The 27,330-nt window shown below is 34.3% G+C and overlaps 1 protein-coding gene across 2 annotated transcripts in view; it reads right to left on the bottom strand.

Annotated features, from left to right (window-relative positions):
- LOC129744737 (protein rolling stone) overlaps positions 1 to 27,330 on the bottom strand; it is a 178,233-nt gene that overhangs the window by 63,607 nt on the left and 87,296 nt on the right. Inside the window, exons 1-3 of one of the 2 annotated variants that reach the window (XM_055737423.1) lie at positions 23,134 to 23,163; positions 22,250 to 22,646; positions 5,862 to 6,084 (exon numbers count right to left, since the gene is read on the bottom strand). In XM_055737423.1, the coding sequence (XP_055593398.1) occupies positions 5,862 to 6,084; positions 22,250 to 22,345 (319 nt within the window). In that variant the 5' untranslated portion in view covers positions 22,346 to 22,646; positions 23,134 to 23,163. Of the gene's footprint in view, positions 1 to 5,861; positions 6,085 to 22,249; positions 22,647 to 23,133; positions 23,164 to 27,330 lie in introns of those variants that run through there. The other variant, XM_055737422.1, reaches the window with a different exon arrangement.

The raw sequence follows: 27,330 nt of genomic DNA, 5'->3' as shown, positions 1-27,330 counted from the left end.
TTTTTTGAAAGTGTTAGACCCAAACCTTCCCCCCCCCCTCTTAAATGGTTTAATATCTACAACGATTCTTTTTTCCACCACACGGTTGTTGTTCGAAGTGATTGTTAAAATTATTTTTAGAAAAACATATGCCATTTTTGTTATAAAGTAACCAATTTGTTTTATAGCGACCTTTAATGCCTTAAAATGATATAGATACAGATCAGCTTTAAACTGAATAAAGTTTTGTCAATAAGTGATACAGTGGATCCGTAGCTATCCAGAAAATAATCTGGATCACAGGAATTCGCAATGGAAAAAGTTGGCCGAAATTTCATTTCGCTCTAAAACAGTTTTTAATACATATTATTCAACGCTTTTATAACCTCAATTCTAACCAAATTTTGCTGGTATAGTTTTTGCATTTTCCGATCTTTGGTTGCGTCCTTTTGAAATGTTTTTTTAAAGCATCCATGCATGAAAGTCAATCAATATTTAGTTACAAATAATGAAGGCCAACGTTTTTTATTTGTTTTTCGAGAAATCGAATAATGAAGGCTATTTGAGCCACCATAGGCATTGGGAAATGAAGTTATGTCTATTTTAACCTTATGCCCCTTAATTTTTTGCAAATTGCAGAAAGTATGTGCGGACTTAATCACTTAAAACCCAATTGTACTTATATTATGTGATTTTTTGTGAGGAATCGAATGAAGGATACTTGAGCTACACCACACGCTTTGGAAAATAGAGTTGTGGTGGCTTTTTTACCCACTATGCTCCTACATTTTTCAAATAATTTAGAAAAAAAAGTTCTGACTTGAAAATTCTTACCCAGTGAACATTTTGGTCTGTATATTTCAGTTGTTTCTGAAATATACACACTTTTGTACAATCTAGAAAAGTTGTATAGAATATTCTATATGAGCCTGTACGTACCATAGTAGAGGCAACATACGGACTAATCTTTGCTCACCTTGAAAATATAAAACTTTGTATTGCGTTTTCAACAATTTGATAGCAACTTTGCTTTGCATAAAATCTTAGGATTGTACAACTTACAACTTTCTATTGCCTGTCTCAAAATTTGTAACAATTTCCATTTACAGGTAGCCTGAGGTTTGTACAACTTTCTTCACCATTTAATACAATTTATTGTTACTGTATCCCAAAGCAATTATATTTTTCCCTTATTACGATTTTACTATGAATCGCCGTGAACATAAATACAATAGAATTTAATGTTTATTTCGAATAAAATTGAACTACATATACAGCTTTATGTGTCTTTGATTAAATTGATGAACCTTGTTAAAAAATACTGAATGCCAATTTCTAAATACTGCGTATGCATATTGTCATCTTGTGACCGTCGTTAACTTAAACTGTTGGTTTAATAATGCATATGTTTTTGATCAATCTTCCCTCAGGCTCGAACTCACAACGTTCCGATCCCTGTCCTTCGACACTTCCTCGGCGCCATTCCATGTTCATACAAACAAGCAAATTTGTTCAAGTACAGTTGAGAGTTCCGTTTAAAAATCAGTTGGTCGTATAAAATACCACTGACTGCATCATTTCGGACTCCAAATCTATTTATGGATGCCGTTTTTTGATATACAACTTTAACCTATCTCATAGACGATTCTATTACCATCAATAACAGTATTCAGTGCTGTGCGATCTTAGCTAACTATTTACTGTACTGTTAAACAATTCGACGATCTGCAGATTGTTTAAATTCCATTATACAATGTTCTTTACACATGTAATAATTACATTACACGATGTTTTCACAGTTACTGTACGACCTTTCATGGAAATAATATGTCATCATAGATCGCAAGCATGAAAGATTGCTTAGTTGTACAGTGGGATTAAATATTGAGCTTTACACAATTCTACTGCGATTCAAAACAACTTTATTGATCTTCCTATACGATTAACAAAATGTTATCGTATATAATGAACTATACAAACCATAAACGATAAAATATAACTTTATTTAGCTACAACATGTTTATACAATTCCAATTTAAACTGGATGCATATACAATCTACAATAAACACTACTTTACGATTTCTAGTTATCTGGGGAACCAAATAAGATCTATTTTGAGTGATTTTTTACAAGGAATCAAATGAATCATATAAAAATGAGTGAAATCTAATGAAGGTTATTTGAGCCATCGCACGCATCGGAAAATGGAGTTATGGCTGCTGTACTCTCGATTTCCCTATAGCTTTTCAAATATTTCAGAGAAATGCATGTTTGGACCTGAAAATTTAAAACCAAATGAAACTCATCTTGTGTGATTTTTTCCGAGAATACGAACTAAGGTTTTTCGAAACACAGCACGCCTCGTAAAATCGAGCTATGGCTTAAATATTTAAAAAAAATGTAGGGGAATTTTTGGTAACAAGGGTTATAACTTCATATCCAAATAGCCTTCATTCGATTGTTCGGAAAAAATCACACATTTGCTACAAAATCTTACACTCCGAACTCCGAACCAGGTTTTTTCTGAACTATATTAAAATGTAGGGAAATTGAGGGTAAAATGGCCATAACTCCATTTAACGATGCGTGCGGTTGCTCAAACAGCCTTCATTTGACTCCTCGGAAAAAATCACACAAGATAGGTCTCACTTGATTTTGAATTTTGAAGTCCAAACATGCTTTTATCTCAAATAGTAGACAAATGTAGGGGAATTGAGGGTAAAAACAGCCTCAACTCTATTTCACGAAGCGTGCGGTGGCTGAAACGTGTGAAAAAAATCACACAAGATTAGTCTCATTTGGTTCAAAGTTTTTAAGTCGAACATGCTTTTTCCTAACTATAATGAAAATGTTGGGAAATTCAGGGTAAAACGGCAATAACTCTATTTTACAATGCATGCGGTGGCTTAAATAGCCTTCATTCGACTACTCGAAAAAAAAAAACACACACACAAGATAGGTCTAAATTGACTCAAAGTTTTCAAGTCCAAACATGGTTTTTTCTCAATTAATTGAAAAGTGTAGGGGAATTTAGGGTATAACGGTCATAACTCCATTTTTCGATACGTGCGGTTGCTCAAACAGCTTTTATTCCATTTTTCGAGAAGAAAAAACACACAAGATATGTAGGTCTATTTTGGTTCAAAGTTGTCTAGTCCAAATCAGTGTTTTTCTGGATTGTTTACAAAATAAAGGGGAATTAGGGGTTAAAAAGACACTATATCTCCGATCGTGAGCTCTTGCGGTGTATGAAAGTATGTCCAATCGATTTTCCGGACATTTTCACTGAAGGAAAGTATATTTTCATAGATTTGGTTCATGCAGAACGGAAGGTATTAATTTCTTCGCGGTTTATACACTTTTTTCCCCATTGTGCATTAGTTTAACAGCACTCAATGATAATGATTTTTTGTGTTAATTTTTCTCAAAATAAGCAGCATTTTTCAAAGTTTATATAAAACAAGATTGATATAACGCGTTTAGTTCTTAGCATTTAAGGATGACATACTATTTACCAGAGACCGACCGAATCCGGGCAATTTTATCTTAAAACCTGGCAAAATCCGGGCATCTGATTTCAAAATTATCCCCCCAAAATCCGGGCCATACCTATTCACTTAAAAATAAAAAAGAATATATATTTAAACCTCAAAATACTTCGGGTTTAGGGATGAATCATCCTTAAGGATGAAAATCCTGGAAAAAAATATCAAAATACATCAGCAAATTTTAAATCGAATTTTAGGCTTCCTAAAAACTTTTCATAATTATTCAGATTAAACCTGCTAAAAAATCGGTTTTTGAACGTACAAATAAAAAATCATAACAAAAAAATTTGAGTTTTTTTGTTCGGTTTTGAAAATAAGTGAGTAAATCTGTGCAAAATCCAGGCTTTTTAAGAATTCCGGGTAATCGGGCCGGACCAAACTTTTCTTAAATTTTGTGTCAATTATCCGAGCAAGTCTGAGTAAAGCCGGACAATCTGACAAGCATAGCTTAGCATCAAAATAATAATCTGGTTCAGTTAAGCGTTTTAGCGATGTTGATAATTTTCGATTGAAGCAAATATGCTTAAAGTTGCTTCCAAAAGGCTCCAAATGTTTCTCCGGAATCCTAGCAGAATCCCTTGAATGAAAGCTTAAAAAAGGCATATTTCAGATAAAATATTACAGAATTAGCGAGCGAAAAAAAACTGTTTTCAATGAATGTAACTAAAACAATGAATAAATGGACGAGTTAAATTAAATAAACTTCAATACTGATGTTATGAAATCGTTTGGTACATCTTTGTACCTGAAAATAATCACATTTTCGTAGATGACGGAAAGAATTAAAGAAACATAAGCTATCAAAGAACGAAAGAACATAAGCTTCTACATCTGACCGTAAGTTGCGGCAAACCCGAAGCAATCGGCCATGTACTCGCTCGGCTTAGTTTTCTTGAGAATTCAATTTCTAAAACAAATTTCATTTATCCATTTTTATTACTTCCTTTTATCGATCATATACATATGTATGGGAACGTTCATAAAATTTAGGTTTTTAAGAGTTTCTAAAATTTCCCGCTGTTTTTCGTGAAATGTCTAGTTTTTTTTCTGAAACTATCTATTAAGCCTATCTATTAAGCCTATGATAGAGGCAGATTAAAGCGCAATTACCAATAACTAAATTTGTACCTTTTTGTACCACAGATTTAAATCGATCATTTCAACAAATCAAAGTTTTGACTGAGATCATCACTCGATGGTTAAAAACAGACTAATCATCTGACAATCAAAAAACCTCCAGTTTTAATGTTTTCTTCATATTTGAATTTCGAGATTTTGGGTAGGTTTTAAGGAGGGGTACTCCTATGTGCGCTGAATATATATCTTTTGTTGGGAAATTTGTCTACATTTTTATTTTATCCAAGCTTTCTTTATGTAGTTCCAGCAATATTAAGTTTTTTGTCGTGAACTTTATCGATAGCTCATTAAAAATTAAACGATAGGATAAATTTACTTAGAAGGTAGTAATTCCAATTAACTAGCGATCAGTGGATGTGCGTTTTTGGGCTAAATCAGTATTGGCCACAAAAAAGCTTATCGACGTATTGAATTGCCTTCGGAATAAACCATCTAAATTTTTCCCAATTTGATGCTATTTGATGAAATGTTTTGAAGTTAAGTTATTGTTTGAGTTTAAAGTTATTTAAGGATGTTTTGATTTGTTTTTTTTTTGGTTATGTGACAAGTGTTTCGGCCCAGGCTGATATAAATCCCCTTGAGCAATTTCGAAATAATTTTCTTTATTTTAAACATTTTGAGAATAAAAAAGAATGCAAAGTTAATCATATAAATTCAGATGAAATCTCTTAAAATAGTAAAATATAACCTTTTGGTTGGTTTTAGTGAAGAATGCCACGATTTGGTTAGTCTACTCGATGGAATTTGTTCAAATAACTTCAATGAGTAGAAAAGGCACGAACCTTGTGCTAAATAACTTTTAAAATTTTTAGAAAATTTGAATACATTTATCACAAAAATCGCTCATTGAACTAGATTTCTTAATAAAAAAAAAATCAAATTATTTCCTGTGTGTGTTACGCCCTTATTCTCAGAGACACCGCTGGTGATTTAACGGCTTTAGACGCTTTTCAACAGTTAGTTAGAAATTTGTACATCTGTGGAAATGTTTTGACCCATTCACATCCTCATAATGTCTAGATTTTCAACAGAATTACTGGTGTTAAAAGGCAATTGTACTCGTTACATCTAGCGCAATGTTTTAATTTGTTCCATTACGTATGAAGCCGGGTGATATTCTCATTCAGCGAAAAGCACAATCGCAACTCATTAATTAAAACTACGAACTGGCGTTGATGGCGCATGGCGGAACTTACCTGAATAAGCCGGCTGGAAATACCATCGGGTTACGAGAGCTGCTCCCATCACCGTCGTTGCCATGCACATCAGAATGCCCCAGTGGGTGAGGTAGATGAAGTATTTTCCCAGCGTATCATTCAGGGAAGATTCTACCAGCGAGTTGATGACGACTGCTGAGTAGAAAAGCGCCAAACCGAGCCGATACAGCAGGAACAGCGTTGATTTAGTTCGGGATTGCCACTGCAGAAAGGGAAAACAGAACAAGTTTGTTATACACTTTGATTTATTGTCAGCTAATAATCACCGATAGTTTATTATTTTTAATACCAATCCGATTGGAGAACGATGAAAGCGTGGTTCGATACATCAAACGTAATATGGGTCTATCAATATTAAGATCGGAGAAAAGTACTTAATACTACACCCAAACATCAGATTCTACTCCAATAATGAGCTTCCTCGGAGGTGGAATTATCGTTATAAGATTCTATGCCGAACCGGCATTAACAAGTGTTCTAATAACTGACATTGTCCTAACAGCGCAACCCCATTGCATATGTTTGAAAGAAACAAAATAAAACATATGCCATATCCTATCACAAGACAAAGCAGGATGGAGAGTATCACCCAGCGAGGATATTGTCGAACGATGTACCGAGCACTGTGTGTGTATATGAACCGGCATTAGAAAATAAAACATTCTTTGTTTCCAACCGACGGAAAAAAAACCACTAGCCAAGATGAGCTGGGCGTGTGTATGTCAACCGGTCCGCAATAGAAAACAGTTTTAAGTTTCTCATTTCCAACTCCATTCTCTTCCCATTCGCATCCCTTTTCCTCTAAAGACAAAGAAGTAAAAAGCATGAAAAAATACATCGGCCAAACGGCAGACGGTACAGTGCGTTTTTGAGTAATAGGCGGTGGCAGAAGGACTTTTACAATAAATTTTCGTTTGCTAACCGAATTGGATGGTGTACTGGGTAAAAGACCGAGCTGACAAGCTGAGATGAGAATTTTCCAGGGAGATCGATTCTCAATAAATTTTTTCTTGGATGAATTATCCAATAAAGGGTGATACGGTTAAAATTTGGTCAATATCAACTTGACGTATTTCTTTCAATTTTGCATTTAAAAAACCTGAACACCTCTCATTTCGAAAGTGTGTGTGTGTGTGTAGAATGTTGCTCCTATTTTGATTTTGGAATTAAAAGACAAACGCCGTCTTAGCCGTTTTAAGCTTTACAGACTGAATAAATGACGTGGACAATCCAGTACCGAGATGGGAATCGAACCCATGCCATCGATGGACCTATTGAGAGACGTACACTCACTCTTCAGTTGTCAAAATGCCGTCCAAGGAAGAAGAGCAGCGTATCAAAATTTTGCATGCGCATCGCGAAAATCCGAGCTACTCGCACGCAAAGCTGGCAAAATCGCTAAAAGTTGCCAAATCAACCGTTACAAATGTAATTAAAGTGTTTGGAGAACGTTTGTCGACAACCAGGAAGTCTGGATCGGGGGGAAATCGAAAACCGGAAGCCACTGAGACGACAAAGAGAGTTGCCGGTAGTTTCAAGCGAAACCCTAACCTCTCTCTCCGAGATGCCGCAAATAAGCTGGGTGTATCGTCTAAAACCGTGCATCGAGCCAAAAACGAGCCGGACTATTGACTTACAAAAAGGTAGTGACTCCAAATCGCGATGATAAACAAAATACGACGGCCAAAGCGCGATGCCGGAGGCTGTACACGACGATGCTGACGAAGTTTGACTGCGTGGTAATGGACGACGAAACCTACGTCAAAGCCGACTACAAGCAGCTTCCGGGACAGGAGTTTTATACGGCAAAGGGAAGGGGAAAGGTAGCAGATATTTTCAAGCACATGAAACTGTCAAAGTTCGCGAAGAAATATCTGGTTTGGCAAGCCATCTGTACCTGTGGCTTGAAAAGCAGCATTTTCATAGCTTCCGGGACTGTCAACCAAGAAATTTACGTGAAAGAGTGTTTGAATAAACGTCTGCTGCCTTTCCTGAAGAAACACGGTTGTTCCGTACTGTTTTGGCCGGATTTGGCATCTTGCAATTACGGTAAAAAAGGCCATGGAGTGGTACGCCATCAACAACGTGCAGATGGTCCCCGAGAACAAGAACCCTCCCAACACGCCAGAGCTCCGCCCAATTGAAAAATACTGGGCTAAAGAAGGCCAAAAAAACTGCTAAGGTCGAGCAGCAGTTCAAGGCCAACTGGCTTTCTGCGGCGAAGAAGGTGGACAAGGTAGCTGTACAAAATCTGATGGCAGGGGTTAAGCGTAAGGCCCGGCAATTTGGATTTGGAAAAGCGGAAGCCTAACTGAATATTTTTCCCAAATTTTATACTAATTAAACTTGAAAAAGAAATTTAATTGGATTTTTTAAATAAACGATTTCACCGATTAACACGCGGTTTCCCTTGACCAAATTTTGACCATATCACCCTTTAACCATTCGTTTCATAAAGTAACAAATTTTCAACAATTGATTAAAGCTGTTTTAAATTTTACAGAAGGCAATATAGTCAACTTTTTACTTCATGACAATAATATTGCTAGCTTCAAGATATAGTTCAATTAAAAAAATGAATTTTTGAATATAAATATATAAACTAGACCAACTGAAATATGAGAAATATAAAATGTTTAAAAATGTTGATTTTTCAAAGTTTTGACCCAGTCCAATTCACAGCGGGAAAAAAAATTTGACTAGCAAAAATATTTTTGCAATTGGCACACATAAATAGAATAAGAAGATTTTTTTTTGTTTTAGTCTGATATAATGGCCCTTTATTAATTGCTGCAAATTTACAACATCATGCAACGGTAGCGCCCTAGTTAGGTATATAGGCTCAAAAGTGTGTTTTCGAATGTTTCATCGTTCCAACAGTGTATATGTTTCCTAATGAAAGTATTTTTATTTTCAATGTTACATTATCATGTTATCGAGACATTTTTTAAATAATGCAGATGAATAATCCTCTTACTGAACAAAATGGCTGACAACTGTTGAAATATTGGAGAAAACCAAGAACAAATTCTTTAGGCTAGATCATCAACCATTCGTTTTATAAAGTAGAAAAATGGCAGCAATTACGAAACCTAGTTAGAAATCCTGCATAAAAGTTGAAAAATCTTTTTTTTCTCTTGATTTTTGCAATAAATTTTCTTTTCAAAGCGTTATATTTAGTACAAATTTGTGGTTTTTGAGTAGCTAAAGTATTTGTATTGATAATTTGAATCTTAAATTTTTCAAATGCTACCAGCGATGATTTTAAATGTAATCTAATGATCCCTGGATAAGATTTTATTTGGTAAAAAAAATTCACATTTTAAGTAAAGTAATAGCTCACATCTTTTTTTTACTTACTATTAAATAATGATGCATGTTCTCAATACTAGCAATGTTATAACCTAGTTCCTTAATGTGCTTCAATTATTATTTTTTTTCGTTTTTATAGTATTGATGGTAACAATTTTAATGTTTTCAGAACGAACTTGATATGGAAATAATATATGAAGGTGAAACGAAAATGGTAGTTCCATTTAAGTCCTACTTATGGTTCTGTTTACTCTTTTAAACGCGTACCATATTAAACAAATGTTATACGGGTAGAACCATTTGAAATATATTTTATCTCTCGGCTATCTGTATTGAGGAATAATAAAAATATTTTTTTGTTCTTTTATTATAGACGTTCGAATAAACAACGCAAATTGTTTCTTCTACAATTTGTATTTCTTGATTTTCAAGGTATTTGATTTTTTGATTTGAAACTAAGTATACTAGGTATGCACAATAATCGCTTTTTAATTCAAAAGGTTTTATAATTCAAATATTGTTAATGTTGTCAGCCGAGTATGACCTTTTTTTTTAGATTGCTGCATATTGCGCTAAAGAACTTTGAGCACGAAGATTACCATAAAACCTTTCCCAAAAAATGAAGTTACTAAAAAGAACTGAATACAAGTCCGGAGCTTGAATGTTATACCAAGTATGTACTTTGATAAGCTTATTTTTTTTGAATAAAGTTGTTTTGGAAAGACGTTCCAGCCTTCCATATAGCACCTTCAAGCAAACGTAATGAATAAGTCACTAGCTGGTATATTATCGCATAACTTTACCCTGCTTAATTCAGTGCCGGGATTTTTTTTTGTATGCTAGGCGTATTGGGTTCGATTACCGGTATCGGCAGAAAACTTTTGGGTTCGAATCACATAAATGGCCAACAAGTAATGGCCAACAATTAATATTTTGGCAAAATACTCGAAATTTGTGAAAATAATATTTTTTCATAATTTTTCTCTTCATGTAAGTGAGCCTTAACTTGGCATGCTCCTAATCTTGGCATGCCAAAATGCATTTTGGTGATTTTCATGTCAAACATACGCCTAAAAAAAAAAAAATTAAACATTAAAGGAAACCGCATATGGCAACATTCTGCATAGCATTTGTACACAATTGAATCCAAATGACTGCGTAATAATTTTTTTCTTCGCATGACAAACTGCAAATAAAATGAGGATCTTCGGAAAAATCTAAAATGAACCCACCTTGCATCTACCATCTTCAGATTGATTTTAAAAACACACTTCCTTATGGGAAAATCACTAAAAATTACCGTTGGTTGCAGCAAAACATGGCAAAAAATATAAAATTATAACTTAGGGGAAAAGTTCATATAACGCCCCATGTGGCTAATACGCGCCGCCTTTGTTTTGAAGAATCTGAAACATTTTAAGCCTGCAAAATATTACCAATTTGTTTTAAATGCTGTGATTGGTCATGGCAAGTATGAATTTTTCCTTAAAATGCCCCTGTGTCATGATAATTTCACAATTTAGGTTTTTCATCATTCTGATCTAACTTTTAAAACACTTTCAATAAGGTGTCACCTAGCAGAGAAAAACGAATAAGACAATATTTTCTGACACATCGATAGAGGAGAATCTAAACTATGATTTTATGCTAAAAAATTATACAGAACTCGCAAACGTATGCTTTTTATGGGTATGTTCTATCACGGCCCATGCGCTCGTTATAACGCGCCAATCGTAGTAGGCTGAAAATAGCATTAATTATTCAAAACGGCCAATTTTTATTGAAAATGAACAAAAAGTCTTAAACCATATTTTGAGCGTTAATTCAGCCCAAAAAATCTACTTTTCATTTTTTTCAAAATTTTGATTAGTCCATTTTGATTTTCTTTTCAGTCAAAGTGTCTGTAAGTATTGGTGTGTTTTTGGTCTTCGGCTGCTTTCGGGTGTGTTCGGCTGCTAGGCGCATATTGAATACACAGCGGCGGGTATTTGCAACACAGTTTTGTTCTGTGGCTTTGAATATGGTTTTTTTAAAATCAAGTTTTTGAAGCAACTATAGCAATTTGAGTAATAACATATCATAGGCATTTGTAGAAAACACTTTTCTTCTACGATTGCACCCATTTTCAACACAATTTGTACGTGGAATACATAGAAAATCAGCGATTCGCTTAGGTGGCGCATAATAGGGCATGTTCCCCTAGTAGGCCAGAGCTGCGAAATTGGAGGAGAACTAATGATGGCTACATTTGTAAAACCATCATTCTCAGCAAGCCAAACTCTCTGCCTGTGCACATTCCCAATCTATGACGAGCAGGCAAACGAAATTTTCACTCTCTTCCTTAGCGTTGACAATGAAGTCATCGAAATTCTCATCATCAGCTTTGCTGACTGACAGAAATTTTTTGCGATTCTCTTTTCACCTTATCGACGCTGATTGAAAATCGTTGCTTTCTGCTTTTGCGCTAGCAAAGCAAGCGACAACTATGGAAGGACGATAGTCGGTTTGCATGGATATTGCGTGCGAATGCTCCCATAGCCTTTGGGTTGCTTTACGTTGCTTCTTAGGCTGATGTCATGCTGAAGCAACTAGCAACGCAACACAACGCAACGTTCCAATAAGATTGGGTTGCAACGCATTGGTATGTCATGCTGGCGCGACCTGTCACTTTGAAATTCCCTACAAATCATCACTTCTCTACATCTGATAATGCTTTGAATCGTCTCCTTTCTTTCGGGAGCCATCAAAATCTCATCAAATCACGACCCGGATTGCAAGAATGCCGAAATTTGAACAGACAAAATTCTTTGTTTTTTTGCCGGAACTAAGAATTTATGAAAATTTTCTCGCCGATTAAGATATTTTTTAGTTTATTATCACAAGTTCGGACAGATCTTCGTACTATTGTGCTTAAAACCCGGAATCACTGCTTCAAATCGAGAAAAAACAATATTCCTATTGGATTTCCTACTAGTCGCGCTACAAAACACATTGGCATCAGATTGGTCGCGCTATACAAAGCGACCAGTATGACAGGTCTGCGCGATTTCCATGGAGATCAAATGAGAGCTGGTTAGTCGTGTGAACGTTGCGTTGTAGGTCGCGTTGCTAGTTGCTTCAGCATGACATCAGCCTTATGTTTTTGTTGTTGTTGCATATAGGCGTATGCCTATTCGTGGAGTGATGATGATCGTTTGATAATTTTTTTCCCGCTGGATGGGGTGCAATTTTTTTTTGTAAGAATCCAATTGATTTGAAATTACCTAAAGGTAGAATTCTGATAGCTGTTCTGAAGCGTAATTGATTTTTGTTAAAGCAATATACAAAGGTGGGCGTAAAATTGTAGTGCCACTAAATTCTACGCTAAATGTCGATTTGATTCATAAGCAAAAAAACTTATTTAGGTACATGTAATAGATTATTAAGGAATTCCTTTTGGAATGGTTATGTTTTTTACAGTTTTAGGGAGAAAGTATTTCTAAACGGTGCTCAAAATAAGCAGCGCAGAATAAAAACGTAATCAAAAATTCGAAAATTTATACATTTTTTTTGCTTGTTTTAAAATTATCGTTGATAAAAGTACAATAGAAACAAGCAGTTAAATAAGTTATTTGCAGTAATTTGAAAGAATGAACGAGAACTCATATATTTTTAACAATCAGCTTGAATATGCTGAATAGATTCATATTTTGAACTCCAATTTCAGAAAATCAACCAAGATTCGAAATCAAAATTTAGAATTAAGCTATAGAAACCAAATACAGATACAGGGTACAGATTCAGATTTCTCCAGATCAAAAAATCCAAATAGGATAGGACTCATTTTTATGAATTATTAAAATTTTGTTTGGAATTGTTTTTAGAAAGTCCCAATTGGAATTTTGTACAAAAATAAACTCACATGAGTCTTATTTGAAATCCTAGCTCTATACTATAACATCGAATATGCTATTTTCATTAATCATTATTTATTGATAAATATAAAATATAATAATATACAGATCCCGTTCGATTTTTTCAACATGTCCGAACATTTAGCGTTGCCAAAATTAATCAGGCATTTCTTAATTTTTTTTAAATTTATTACTAAGAAAAATGATTAATATTATTATCAACATAATTTCAAGTGAACTTTCGAACATTTTAAGTGAATTTTTATTTTATTTTTAAAATGTTTTCTTTTTAATAGATGCATTTTGCACTTTTTCTGTTTTGTCTTTAATGCTTTTTTGTCATATTTGCTGTTTTTTGTCATTCCGCATCATTTTGTTGTTATTTTTGGACTTTTTAAGTATTTTGTTTGAATTTTATGAAATTTCCATCTTTTTACTATAGATGAGTACGTAATATTTTTTAATTTTTTTGTTTTTGTTGTTGTATTTTTTCACCATGCAAGAACGCAAAAACACATGTATGGTGTTTGTCTAAATCATATTGGTCCTGCTTGAAAGTAATGTTGCTTCTAAAATCCGCTCGATCTTGGCACATGTGCTAGGATTTGGTCCTTTAACCGTTCGATTCAACTATTCTCATTACATGTTTTGTCAAATAGTTTTTAGAAAAATTATCAATTTTGCCATTTGTATTTTTTTTAAATTAAGTTAAAATTATATGTTTCAGTGTTAAAAAATACCAATATAACCAAAATTCTAAAATATTCATTATCGGGAATGAAAATAAGTCAAAGTTTTTTTTTGCTTGAATTTTCCAAATATATTTTTATTTACAATTCGTTTATTTGAAACGGCTCAAACCATTTAGTTTTACGAAGCCGGGATTATTTTTTTGAACAACATTGTTGTTGTTTAATTAACAAAGATTTTTTCACATTAACAAATATGTTTTGATATCTGTATATTTATGGATTCTTCTTATAACTTCACCAAACTTTGAATAAAGACGTTGGAAACTCGTAATAATATTTTGGTTTTCAAAACCCGAATGAAATGAAAACTCAGAACGTAGAAAAAAAAGTATGTTATTTAAGCTTAGCTCAGGGCTCAAAATAAACGTAGCAATTAAAAATTCATGCTAATTAAAAATTCTCATCTTTTTTATAATTTTACTTTTTTCAAATAAATAATCGAAGCATGTAGAATAAAAATAGCCCAAACTTGATTTTTTAAATTTTAGTAATGATGATCATTCATAATTTATTTAAAACAACAACAATTTGAATGAATGAAGCGCATCGAGTTACGACAGAAAATTATCACCCTTCCTGGACAATTCAAACGATTCCCGCTCAGTCCATCATATCCTTTTGCTTTCCTAACTACCAACGTTCAGTAGGAAGCGTAAGCAACAACATCCTAGCAGACCGAGTCCAGAGCGAGCCGAACGAGGAACGAGTCTTAATTTTCACTCCAAGCTCGGCTAATGAAAATTAATCTTCGTTGGTTATCATCGAGTTCGGTTCCACTGAAAGAAACGAAGCCATCATTGGAGCGACGCCGGCTGCTGGTGATGAATTCTCGCTACAAAGAAGGAGGCTACATTGGCAAACGATAGAATGTCAGAGAGAGGAAGTTGGACATAGCAACGTGCACAATGATGGTTCAGAGTAGGCGAGCTGGATGATGATGATGGCTGCTTGTTTCTCATTTTCAATCGTTTTCAATCATTAGCTTTCGCCTATCGCAGGTCTACACACTACCAAAAAAATCTGGAAAATTACATCACATATGATGTAAATAAAAAGAAGCATCATATATGACGGAACTTTCAGTGCCAGTTATATATTACACGCCTGTAATATTATGCAGCGTGTAATATGAAAGTGATGTAAATTTTAAAGCTACTGAATTCAGGAAAAATCCTATGGGAATTCGTTTTGTTTACTTTTTTATTGACCAGATTCAATGGAGTTTTTTCATCTTTTGATAAGAAACAATCTTTTAATAATAAATTTCATTTACTTTATTAATCTACAAACAAATTTTAATGATTCATTAATTTTAAAAGGCATTTTCACCACCTTTCAATTTCTTTCGAAGTACCGGATCTAAGCATGCAGAGTAGTGTTGGGCCGCTTCCAGAACCACTTCCGCTGCCGCTTCTTTTCGGAGATATCCGGAACCAACGATATCGATGGACTGAGAAGCTAACTGCTTTAACAAAATACTCATCAAGACTTGACTAAACACTCTATTTACATTTGTGTTCCTGTTTTTGACAGTTTTATTTTTACATGAAATTATCGCGTTCAGTGTAATGTAATATTAAATAAACTCCATGGCTCCATTTGTAAAATTACAGCATATATGATGTAACGAAAAAAAAGCATCACATATGAAGAAATTTTCAGAGCGAGTTGAATATTACACGTCTATGAATTTCAACAGACGTGTAAATTTGAAAGACATGAAAATATTTAAGATGTGTAATATTTAATTCGCACTGAAAATTCCGTCATATGTGATGCTTCTTTTTATTTACATCATATGTGATGGAAATTTACATAAAATAATCGCGTTCCGTGTCAGGTAATATTCATGTCATTAGAATTCAGTGCTATTATGGATTCAACTTTTTTCAATCCATAAATTTACATCAATAAATCGTGTTCGATATCATGTAATATTAAAGGCTTTTCAATTTCAGTGTTGTTAAGGATTCAGATTTTTTTTCTGTGTAGTAGGGGACCCCTACTCCAAACAACGTACATTTTCTATCTAAAATTCAAGAAAATATAAACATATTTTTCGCCTAATCTTGGCATGCAATTCCACAGATAGAAGTATGCATGTATGTGTGAAAACGATATCAGCATGCAGTCGGCAGCCGGCGGCCGTTCGTCGGCCGACAGTGCACAGTCAGAGATGCCAATATGCCTGATTTTTCAGGGATTGCCTGATTTTTCGAGGCTCTGCCTGACAACCTGAAAAGCCATTGAATTTCCCTGATTTTTCAAAAAATGCCTGATTTTGCCTGATTTTTGCGAATGTGATGAAAAATGGGTAGTAAGGAACTAAATTAGGTACCATTGCTGAAGTTAAAAAGCGAAAATGTGGCTGAATAAAACCAATCGAAAGATTCCCATTAATTCATATCTTAAAAAGGGAATGAAAAGGAATCTTTCGGCTTTGACTCAGTAGAATTATGCAACCAAGTAGGCCCACAACACAGTAAAAATGTAGAGTGATGACCAAAAAAAAAAGGTCATCACTTTTAGAGGAATTTCCGTTACTTATGTAGCCAGATTTTGCCTGATTTTTATTTCACCAGTTCCCTGATTTTTTAAAATACATGTTGGCAACCCTGTGCACAGTGGTCTGGAAATTGAAGAGCCGGTCGAAAGTAAAATGAATGATTGAAATAAATAAAAAATATGATGAATGTATTTTGGACTATAATCAATTTATTCATCTCTCAAGCCGACTCAAGCGTATTTGGCATTTTAGTTGGAATTATAATGCTACAGTTTGAGCTGCTCTTTTATGGTAAATTTCGTAAACTTTTCTTCTCAATAAAATTTACCTCTCAATAAATTAATTTACCGGATCCGAATCCTAATTGATATCTTGGATCTCAATGTTGAAGTAACTATATCCATACTCAAAAAATTCCACATTTGGAAATGAGGTTTAACGTATTTTGATTTAATTTCATTTGTATTGAAGATGAATATTTGCTTCATATGTGTTGCTTTGAAAAGGCAGTTCGGGTCTGACTTTGGTTACGTTCGGTTGGTCTGGTGTGAGCTCCGCGGATTATTGCATCGAAAATCGGTTTTGCACGAAGAAGTGTGTTTGGGATCACAAGGATTCGTTAAGCTTATTGTTATTGTGAAAATTTCGTATGGAGTTTTAGGAAAAAAACTGTTTTTTAAGGTGGAAATGGATAAATTAATATAATCTTCGCGAAGCCGATCGAAGAAAGAGCATAACGAAAGTGTTAATGCCTGGTGTTAAAGTGCCTGAACCTGGGGGCTTCAATACAAGATTGTATGCAAGTTTTCTAACAAGCATCTTATTGGGGAAAAGCGGGTGAAATGAGCAGCTGAGTGTATTTTAAATGCAAGATTTAAAAAAAGAATCTTTATTGAAATGTTTGTTTAAGTGGGGTGAATTACTTTCAGCCCGAGCTTATTATAGTGTTGTGATTTTAGATTAGCATGGTTTTGTTTGGTTAGCGTTTAGTTCCGTAGGCTCTTCAATATTTTTGGAAGTTTTCGTTAAATCGAATCAAGTGTCCCGAGTCAAGGGGCTTTTGTGAAATTTCGTGTGTGCAGATTTTGTTGGTCGCGAATTCGCGAAAAATCTCGTCGTTTGCGCAAAAGTGATTTATTGTTTTGCACATTTCTTTTTCTTCGAGCTTCAATTTAAATACAAATGTGTACGTGTGTTTGGAGTGAGGCCTACCCAACTGGTGGAGGTGAATAGTGTACATGAGGCATACCGCATGCAGTAAGCGATTGTGTGAACGTATCCCAAACAGTAGGATCAGCGATGCCACACATACCGATTTTCCGGTAATTATACCGATTTTTGAGCAAAATTTTGACCAAGAATCGGTATATACCGATTACCGATTTTTGGCAAAACATACCGATTTCATACCGATTTTTAAGATTTTAACTCAAAATTCATTCCACTTCAACATTACACTTCATTCAAGCTATCCTCGTCAAGGTCTCGTAGAAAGAAGACAAAGTTCGGTAGCTGGCGTGGCGTAAATTTAATCTGTACAACTTTTAAACTATTCTGTAAAGATCTCCACGGCTCACTCTCATAATTCGTTCAGTTGTTCGCGCTGTTTTGTTCCTTTGTTCTGTCAAATGATGCACTATTATGGTACTAACTTCAAAGCCAATGGACTAAGCTCAAGGCTGAAATTTGACCTTCTGCGACTGCCAATAGAAGTTTCTTAAGGTCCATTTCAATTGGCGATCGCATTAAAGCTCTTGTCTCGTGAGATGCTAACTTTTCAAGGAAATACATACACCGTTTGAATATAATCCTTGTTTAACTCGTCGCCAGACGGGGTATGTCGAGATTTGTTCTTCAATCCTTCTGCATCTTGTTAGCCAAATAAATGATATCATAAGTACCTAAAATGGATACTTTCAGTTATAGTAAAACTAAGTGTTTTTTAATCTTTTTCGGAAGAACACCTTCTTTTAGAGCACAGTTATCATTTATTTTCGCATAAAATTCTTGGATTTTCATATGACTAATGCGTGATTTTTCATAAAATAAAATTAATTTTTAATTGGCTATAAAAAAATATAAGCAACAATTCTCCCAACTTTCTGCAATCATTTCTTTTTCTAATCGCTAGAACTCATATCTAATACTAAAAGCTGAAATGGCCAGATTGGCGAAAATCCATCAATAAAACGAAGAACATCAACTTGGGTCCATATTTACCTCGAACATCAAAAAGCCATTGGATTTGTAAGTGCTTACTAAATTAAAATTTCTTTTAGGTTGACCTGGTTCTATTGCCTTATTGAATTTATCAAATTTACATCCCACTTTAGCCAAACATCAAAGTCTCAAGTTTTTACTTAATTTATATGCCTAAACAACGTGTAACCTGAAGATGATCGTCATGCTCCTATTTTTCTTATCAAACGGTAACTTTAAAAATAAATTTCCATTCAGTTATGAGTACTGGAAAGAAATACTTATTTCGGATTTTCTGCTGAATTTTCATTTGTGATTTTTGATTTCGTTAGCAAAAGCAAATAGTTTTAAAATTAAAAAAAATGTACAAGTCATAACAAACATTATGTTCTGTTACAATTTCAAAACCGTCATTTTGTGTTAACTAGTGTTACCTAGAACCAAGTTATGGAGAAAATGCAATAATATATGCTAAAACACATTTAGTCACCTAGTTTTGAACTAAAAATGAACATTCATAAGAGCTCTTATTCAGGGCTTGTGATATAGCTCAGTTGGCAAGTCTGTTGTCTCCTGAGCCGATGTCCGCGAGTTCGAGCCCAAGAGTAAACATCGAACACAGTTGTACCGGATAGTTTTTCAATAACGATCCGCCAACTGTAACGTTGATAAAGTCGCGAATGCCATAAAGATGGTAAAACGACTATAATCGAAAAAAAAAAAAAATAAGAGCTCTTAGACTTGCTGTTTATTGCAAGCTTCTATTTAAAGAAAAATACGTTAGGAAGTTGAAAATGTAAGCATTTTTGAATATCAACCTCAAATACCGAATTTCATACCGATTTTAGGATTTACATACCGATAAAAGATTTTTTCGGGTTTCAAAATACCGATAGAAATGTGGCATCACTGAGTAGGATCACGGGACAGGCTGACAACAGAAACGGGAAAGGCTTTACAACCGACAAAATTAATTTGGTGAGAATGTTCTGATTATATGTATTAACATGAAACCTCAATTAATATTTCAATGAAATTTTGAGAGTTTACTGCATGCACAGATTTTTCTATTATTAGATTAATTATGTTGATCAGAAAAGAAACCTTAACCCATTTCACGCGAAATTGTTTGCACTTTATTGAGTGTACCGTCCTAATTCATTGATAAGCCGCAATATGAAAATAGTATTCTTACTCAATTTTTTTATTGAAATTAGTGTTTCATTTAAATTTTCTTCAATATTTATTTATTTGATATAAGTTTGTATTTTTTTTCATTTGTTTTGTATCCATTTATTTAGCTAGTTATTCTTTCCATAACTCTAATAATTTCATTGTTTTTTAACTTCATCATATACATAGCTATGCATCAATTAACATCTCATCTTATTGTTTTATAAATTTTTACTGTCGATATTCCACAAATATTTATGGGGTTTTGGTTTGGGCCATCCGGACATCCGATTGAAGCGATTCTTGAGGAGAGCATTGGGCTACCTTACCAGCAAGGGATCGTGAATTGAGGACGGGTCCGTCTCCCCACCCAGCTGAGTGCTTTGCGTTGCAATGGCTTGATCCTGATGCTAGTTAAGCTTAATATGTTCTTTCGATGGAAACAATTCTATCCTATCCTTATTTAGATATGTAGGTGCCTCTGCTTACATTTCTTGTCTTTTGAAACAGTCCATTCAAAGACTATTGAGCATTTCCAGTTGATGCATCTTGTACAAGTTGCAAAGTAAAAGTTGCTCGCTGCTACCGGCTGTGCCTTGCTACCTGGGTGGTAGAAATACATACATACATACATACATATGTGTTGCTTTGAAAAGAATTGTTATAAAGCTCAAGTTATGACACTCTAAATATTATGTTTATTTAAAAAAAAATAATTGCACTGCAATGTTGAAATACTACGTTGTAACGAACTTGAATTTTGCCATTTCATGTGAAATCAAAAATAATATTTTGACCAAGTTTGTTTTTTACTATAGATCACTGTGCATCAGCAGGAGGTGATGACGTCTGTTCTCTGTAGGAAAGGAATATGCGGAAGAAGCGCTGCCGAGTTTGGGTGATGATTTTGCATGAGTGCGAGTGGGATGCAGCTTGAATTTCACCCAGCTTTTGAATTTGTTGTTCGCTTCCATTGCCTATAGTTTCCAAACGAATGAGTGAGATGCAATCTATTTCTATCAGGCTGACTGGAGTGAGCAAAAATTTGTCTTGTTTGCTATCCCGGTGTACGCAAACGATTGCTAGAAAATTCCTAAGGGCGACATTTTAAATATGTATGATTTAAAGAATCGTTCGCTGACTTAAGTTTAAGCTTTTGCTTGCTTCTTGCCTCGATCATAATGGTTTTTAAAATGTCGGTCCTCCTTTTATGGGAGTGGAATAAAAAAAAATTACCATTTACCATCTTATATTAACATGTTAACTTCAATGGAAACAGATCTATCATAATTGCATGTTAAAGATTTAGCAAACGATTTGTTTGCTTGATTAATGAACATATTTATGTTAACCAATGCAATAGTTTGGAACTTTTATATTTTTTTTTTACAAATCGTTTATTTGAAACGGCTCAAACCACTTAGTTTTACGGAGCCGAAAGTCCATTATTTTTTGTACAACAGTTGCTTAAGTTTAATTAACAGGGATTTTCGCATTGTAGTTTGGAACTTATAATAGAAATTATAAACACACAAAAACTGAAATATATAGGTAAAGCTTTTCTACGTGAGATTATAATTCTACATGCTAATATCAATTGAAAAAATTGATTGACATTTCGTACTTCCGACTATTTGAAAACAATACAGAACGTTGATGTGCTCCCTTCCGGGATATTTTCAATGAATTCGTGGGGGTTGTTATTGTATTAGTGAGGCAAGTTTTTCCTAGAGACGGCCAATTTAAGGAACTCATAAAGGGCCAAAATACGGCGCGGGGGCTACAATAAGGAGCATTTCAATCAAAAGTTTGATCAGGTTTATCTCAAATTATCAACCGCTTTCTAGCAAGGACATATTTTTACTGCATTTCAGGCTAGTAAGCAATCATATTTGTCGAAAGACTTTTGAAGGTACACATAACAGGAAGACTACAATTATGGGAAATCTAGTCATCCATGCCTTAAAGGCCAAGATTGGGTACATTTATTCCTCATCATTGCGCACTATTGAGATTTTTTTCAAGAAAAAAAAAAAAATCATGAAATGATGGGTTAACGTGTTATTAGGCGTCGCGACGCTCACATGCAATACCAAAAATGTTTTATGCCTTTGCTTGATTTAATAGTTGATGCTATTTTTAGGACAGATATGTAATATGTTTTGACTTTTTTTACTTTTTTATTTTGATGAATTTATCTTTTTTTCCTTATACGGTTACTTTCTATTCTGAAGATAAAAATTAAAATGGGTCTAACACATTTGTTTTTTTTCCAATAAAACGTCATAAAAGTCTTCAGGGACTAAAATAGTATCAGTTTATTTCATAAAACATCCAACACATGAGCAAAATGGAGGTGGGAATTGTTCTTGGTTACTCACTTTTTTCACTGACGTACGTAAAAATTATGGTTACGATGCTTTCTTAATAATTGAGAATTTTCAACCGAATAATGATTTCAACGAATGAAAAATGAAAAATGAATTTTTCCGGAATGATCCCTAACATAAAATAAGGTTTCAAAATACATACCTGAGATTTAACAAATTCCTCCGGAGGCATGTACCCCATGCAACAGTTTCGAACCCGGAGCTCATCTTTACAGGCGGCCGCTAACTTACTGGGCATCTTGCAACTTTTTTTCTCAAAGAGGCCGGTGGTCCGCACACTTTTATCTAATCACGTCAACTTTTCGCCCCAACAACGAAACTCTTCCGTTTCGCAAAAAACAACAACACAAAATCGCCAAAACACGTTTTTCACTTTTCTACTTGCAGAAACCAAAACTCCCGCTGAAAAGGCTGATGACTTGTTTTTTGGTGGCAGCAAGGGAAAAAAAACTGGTACTAAGGCTGGGAATGGAACGTCCTCAATGTCGCCGGCGGCGGGGGAATGTTGTTGAATTCAGCGACACAACCGAGCGGCAAATCTGCAAGAAAACAAATAAACAATCCAATGGTCAGCCAAATGGTCAACTAGCAGTTTGGTTAGTTAGTAGAGGCTAGGTAGCGCCTGATCGAGGCAAATAATGCATATCGCGTGTATCGCTTTCCAACACGTTTAAGTCATCATCGAAGTAATTTCACTGGAATAGATTGAATAATTTTTTTTGTCATCAGTACAGATACGTGGGTGGTTTATTCAAATTACTCTTTTAGTCACTTATAAGTATCTTTGTATAAAAAACACGACATCACATATTTCAATTGAATCATTCCCTTTGAACTCAACAATTGAATTTTTGTTTAATTGTTCACTGGCATTTTTGAAATATTTCGAAAATGTGTATCTCAATTAAAATTTAAAAAGGTTCTTCGTTTGTTTTACATAAAACGTTTCGATATTTTTGTTGGTCACTTAAAAGGTTATCTAATCTTTAAAACATGGAATGCAACAGAAATGTTATATGTACGTACTTGAAACCGCGCGCAAGCAGAACCTGTCCAATCGAGTCAGTTATCGCAAATTAAATGACTCGTTGAAGCTTAGGTTAATAAAGATAGCTTCGCCAGATGAGTGTTCTCACCTGAAGGGTTTACCCGGATGATAAGGATTTTTTATATTTCTCCCTCGTTTAAACGTTCCGCTGTTTGTTGGGTTTCTGTGTGGTATTTTAGCGGTTTCATTCCAACTGACGATGTGATTTTTTGCCATATTAATGGCTAGATGTTAAGATTCCATAGTTAAAATCCTGAAATTTATCCTGAAATCTGAATCTGAAATCTGACTCTGAAATCTGAGTCTGAAATCTGAATCTAAAATCTGAATCTGAAAACTGTAATCCGAAATCTGAACCTGAAGTCTGTTCTGATGTTCAGTGTCCGACTTAAAAACGCTAACTCGCTATTCGCTATATATTCCACAAACGTTTTTCTAGAAAATTGATTTTAAGCGAGCTATCATGTAAAAAAAATCCCGCTTACTCCACCAGTTTACAGCATTTTGAACTAAGCATACTGAAAAGTATGTCTAATGTTGAATCGGCTGCTAATTTGGAAATAAAATTTAAAAAAAAATCTCATTGAAATTTTTCAGTTATTATCGATCCATTGAGAGCAATAGGCTCAGAGTTCTTAATTATAAATTGACCTTAAAGGTCTTTAGTTTTTTTAAATACCTAGATCAAGTCTAGAAGCGTCGCACAGTGCAGTGACTAGTGTACTAAAGTCAAACATATTACTTCATCAAATCTTAAATCCAACTTGGCCAATTGATTGGAAAGAGGTTTAAGTTTCATGAACAAACTTGCATTTCACATAACTCTTCTTCGTACATTCAATGGTGCATAAATAAGGCACAATTTTTTTTTTCTCAAAAAAAAAAATCTTTTTTTAAAACTTTAGTTTACCTTCGACAAGAATTGCCCAAAATTCGAATTCTTCATTCTACAAGTTGAAGATTTAAATTCAACGCATGTTGTGTAGTTCTTTTTGAGCACGAAATATAATGTTAGAACTTTACAGTTGTCTGTTTGTTTACCATTATGACAATTTTACAAGGACTTCTGTGGAACAACGAAAGCTGAAATCAAGATAATTTTTCGTCTTGAACTAATCAGTAATATAATCATAGCTTCATTCAGCTAAGAGGTTCTTCAAACCTTTGATTATAAGCAATAATATATTTTTAAAGTGGTTTTGAATAAGAAAAGATCTTTTGATATGGCAGAGAATTTGAAATCTCTTTTAAAAGCTATATGAAGAATTGCGGTTTGAATTTTGAAGCATCTAGAGCAAAGATCAAGCATACATGGGGCCATGACCGTAGGAACGTAACGTAACAGTCCAAGAAAAGCAAGCGAGGTAGTTTATTCTACACTCAAAAATTTTAATTCGTAATCAAATTTCGATGATTTAGTATGGTTAATCAAGAGTAGAAATCTTGACTCAAAACTCATGCCAAAACCTCGAAAACCCAACTCAAGTTCAGAATTCTGCAACGGGTTTTCAAAATTTTCTCAATTGTTTTTAGAAATTCAGTTCTAAATACTTAAATTAAACCCATTTCAAAAGTTCCTGTTTTATATTCGCATGCTCAAAATTGTGTTTCTATTTTCATAAATCGGATTCTGTATCGGGTTTCGAACCTTTATTTTAAGTTCAAATAAGGCTATGATCATTTAGAAACCGGGCAGTCACAAACGTGTGTATTTTAAAAACTATTCATTTGATCGGTAAACTTTCTATAAAGAAAATGAAGATTTTCATTTAATATTTATTGTAAAAATATTGAAAAAATAATTGACCAATGATTTCAAGAAATATTCTTACTTTATCATAAAATCTCTTTTTTATCTTTGCACAATTTTTCCGTCATGTATTGATCTATTATTTTCACCACAGAAGCAAAACCTTTGCAGAATCATGATATTTTACTCAAACTCACCTGGGAAAACCAATTGGAATCTAGTTGGAACCTTTTCATGAGTAGACATCTCGAAGAATTTGACCTCTTAAATTCGGTTTTAACATAAACTTCTTTGTCAATCAGAACACATCTGTCATATTACATCAAAACCTGTTGTACAGTTGCGGTCCATGGATCTGCTCATTTTTAGTTATTTGCTGGGTATCTACTAGACAGCCAACATTTTTTTGCCTGCCGGAAACGGATTTACAGCATAGTTAAGGGGTCTGCATTCATTTATCCCTAATAACCATAGACTTTTTACCATAATTGAGATCAAGGGTTGTGAGCATCCTGGAGTGGCTTTTTATACTTCTTAACCATTTGTGCCAAAAAAAAATCAGAAAAAATCAACAGTTCATGAGTTTTTAAAACGACAATGAAGAATTTCCGAGGCGATTGTGCAAAATTATTTTTATCATGCCTTTTTGCATCGTAAATATCTCAAACATACGTAAATATGAAAATCCGAAAATAATAAGCGAGATAGTCCTTTTTATAACCAGCACAACGCTGCTAAATGTTTGCATATCCGAGCTCTAGTAAAGTAGCTATCACCGACATAAAGTGCTCAGAAACAAATTGATCATAGCTTTAATTATATGAAATTTTAAACAAAAGGCTACTTTGAAAACCTAGTTTAATTTTCATTTTTCTTATCATATCCAATTTAACTTCTGATTTACGAAGGAAGAGTAGGCTGCGGTCGAATCGGTTAGACGTGTTTTTTTTCTGTAGCAAATTTCCAGAGCTCCACAATATTGGAAAAAACGAAAAATGTCGGTTTTAATGAGACTTTTCATGTTTTAAAAAACGATTGAACGGTGCAATTTGAATTTTTGATACCTTGAGGGCTGTAATAAAAACGAGTGCAGTGATTTTTTACAACTGTATAATGTTTGTTGACGGAAACAATTTTACACAGTTAGATCGTTGTACTTTCGTCGGGTGCGGTTCGTTTTTTGTCTCCAGCGTGCCCTTAGATGCCACTATCTGTTTTGAATATCATCTTGTCAGTAAACATAGAGAAAATTGTATCAAGTTACAATGATTTAGCCAATAAATCGGTGGACTAAAGTGAGAGCATAAAAGAGTTGAACTTTTTCGAAAGTTGTGAAGCGATTTGATACGATGACCAATGAGTGTATTTTGTCGCAGTTTTTTTTTGTCATTGTGAGATTGGGAGAAATGGTTTGGGACTAGAGCAAATGGCACAATTTAAAAGTGAAAATGGAGTTTACCGGTGATATGCGTTATTTGATGCGAAAAGTGTTTTTGATGAATATTTAGCCGATGCATTTGTCGATCAAACAGGTTCAATCCAATCATGTGTTCCATAGACATGTGCCCCAGGAATTTGTTTGAATTTTATCAAGGAGTGATGAGTGCGCAAACTGGTTGCCATGGTGACATGTGACATGGGGTTTCGGGAAATATTCAAATAAAATCAGAGCTTGTTACGTAAGCATTATTGTCGTTGAAGTGTCGTTTGGTTTCATCTGCAAGTTACTGTTAGGTTTTATTTCATCAGACTCCCAAAAGCTAAGAAATTTTTAACAAAAAAGTGATAATATTATGAAAAGGCTCTGCCGCCATTCAGCGTCAGATAGTTCGTCGGCGTCGTGAGTGTATGGTTGCATTGATTTTCGGATAATCTGAAAATTGCCGAAATTGGGGCGATCTGTTTGTGAAAATGTATGGTGTCTGGGTTAAGTGAAAAATCCCACACAAATCATCCAATGTCCGGGTTAAGTGGTGAATTTGTTTCTGGAACAAAACAGTTTAAACGTGACGTTGTGGAATATGGGCTTGGAACTTGTTGGAACTTTATTGGTGCAAAAATCATCAAATGGTACAAAAGCAGAAAAACTCGGTGAGAATGTTCCATTATTAATTTTTCTAAGCTTCTCTCTCTTTTCCTCTACTGTTGACTTTATTGTTGCTGATTGAATCGTGCTAGGGCCCGTTTCCAAATTCTGTAGCAGTTCTTTTAAACTAATTTTTCTTTTTTTTTGCGATTCTTTGCAGTATATTCCTTTTTTGGCGCTAAAATATCTTAGAACGGAAAAGATTCTAAGGATTTCGGTGCTATATTAATAATTTCCCTGCTCTTCTCAAATCTTTTCAAAAGCGAGCAGTGGCGCTATAACCATGGTCAATGACCTGGGATGAAGGTACAATGATCCAGAATTGAACAGTGTATAATG

The sequence above is a fragment of the Uranotaenia lowii genome, chromosome 2, assembly GCF_029784155.1.
Source record: "Uranotaenia lowii strain MFRU-FL chromosome 2, ASM2978415v1, whole genome shotgun sequence".
In the NCBI taxonomy this organism is placed as follows: Eukaryota; Metazoa; Arthropoda; class Insecta; order Diptera; family Culicidae; genus Uranotaenia; species Uranotaenia lowii.
Note: the sequence above shows the minus strand (reverse complement) of the source record. Positions and strands in the feature narration are given on the sequence as shown.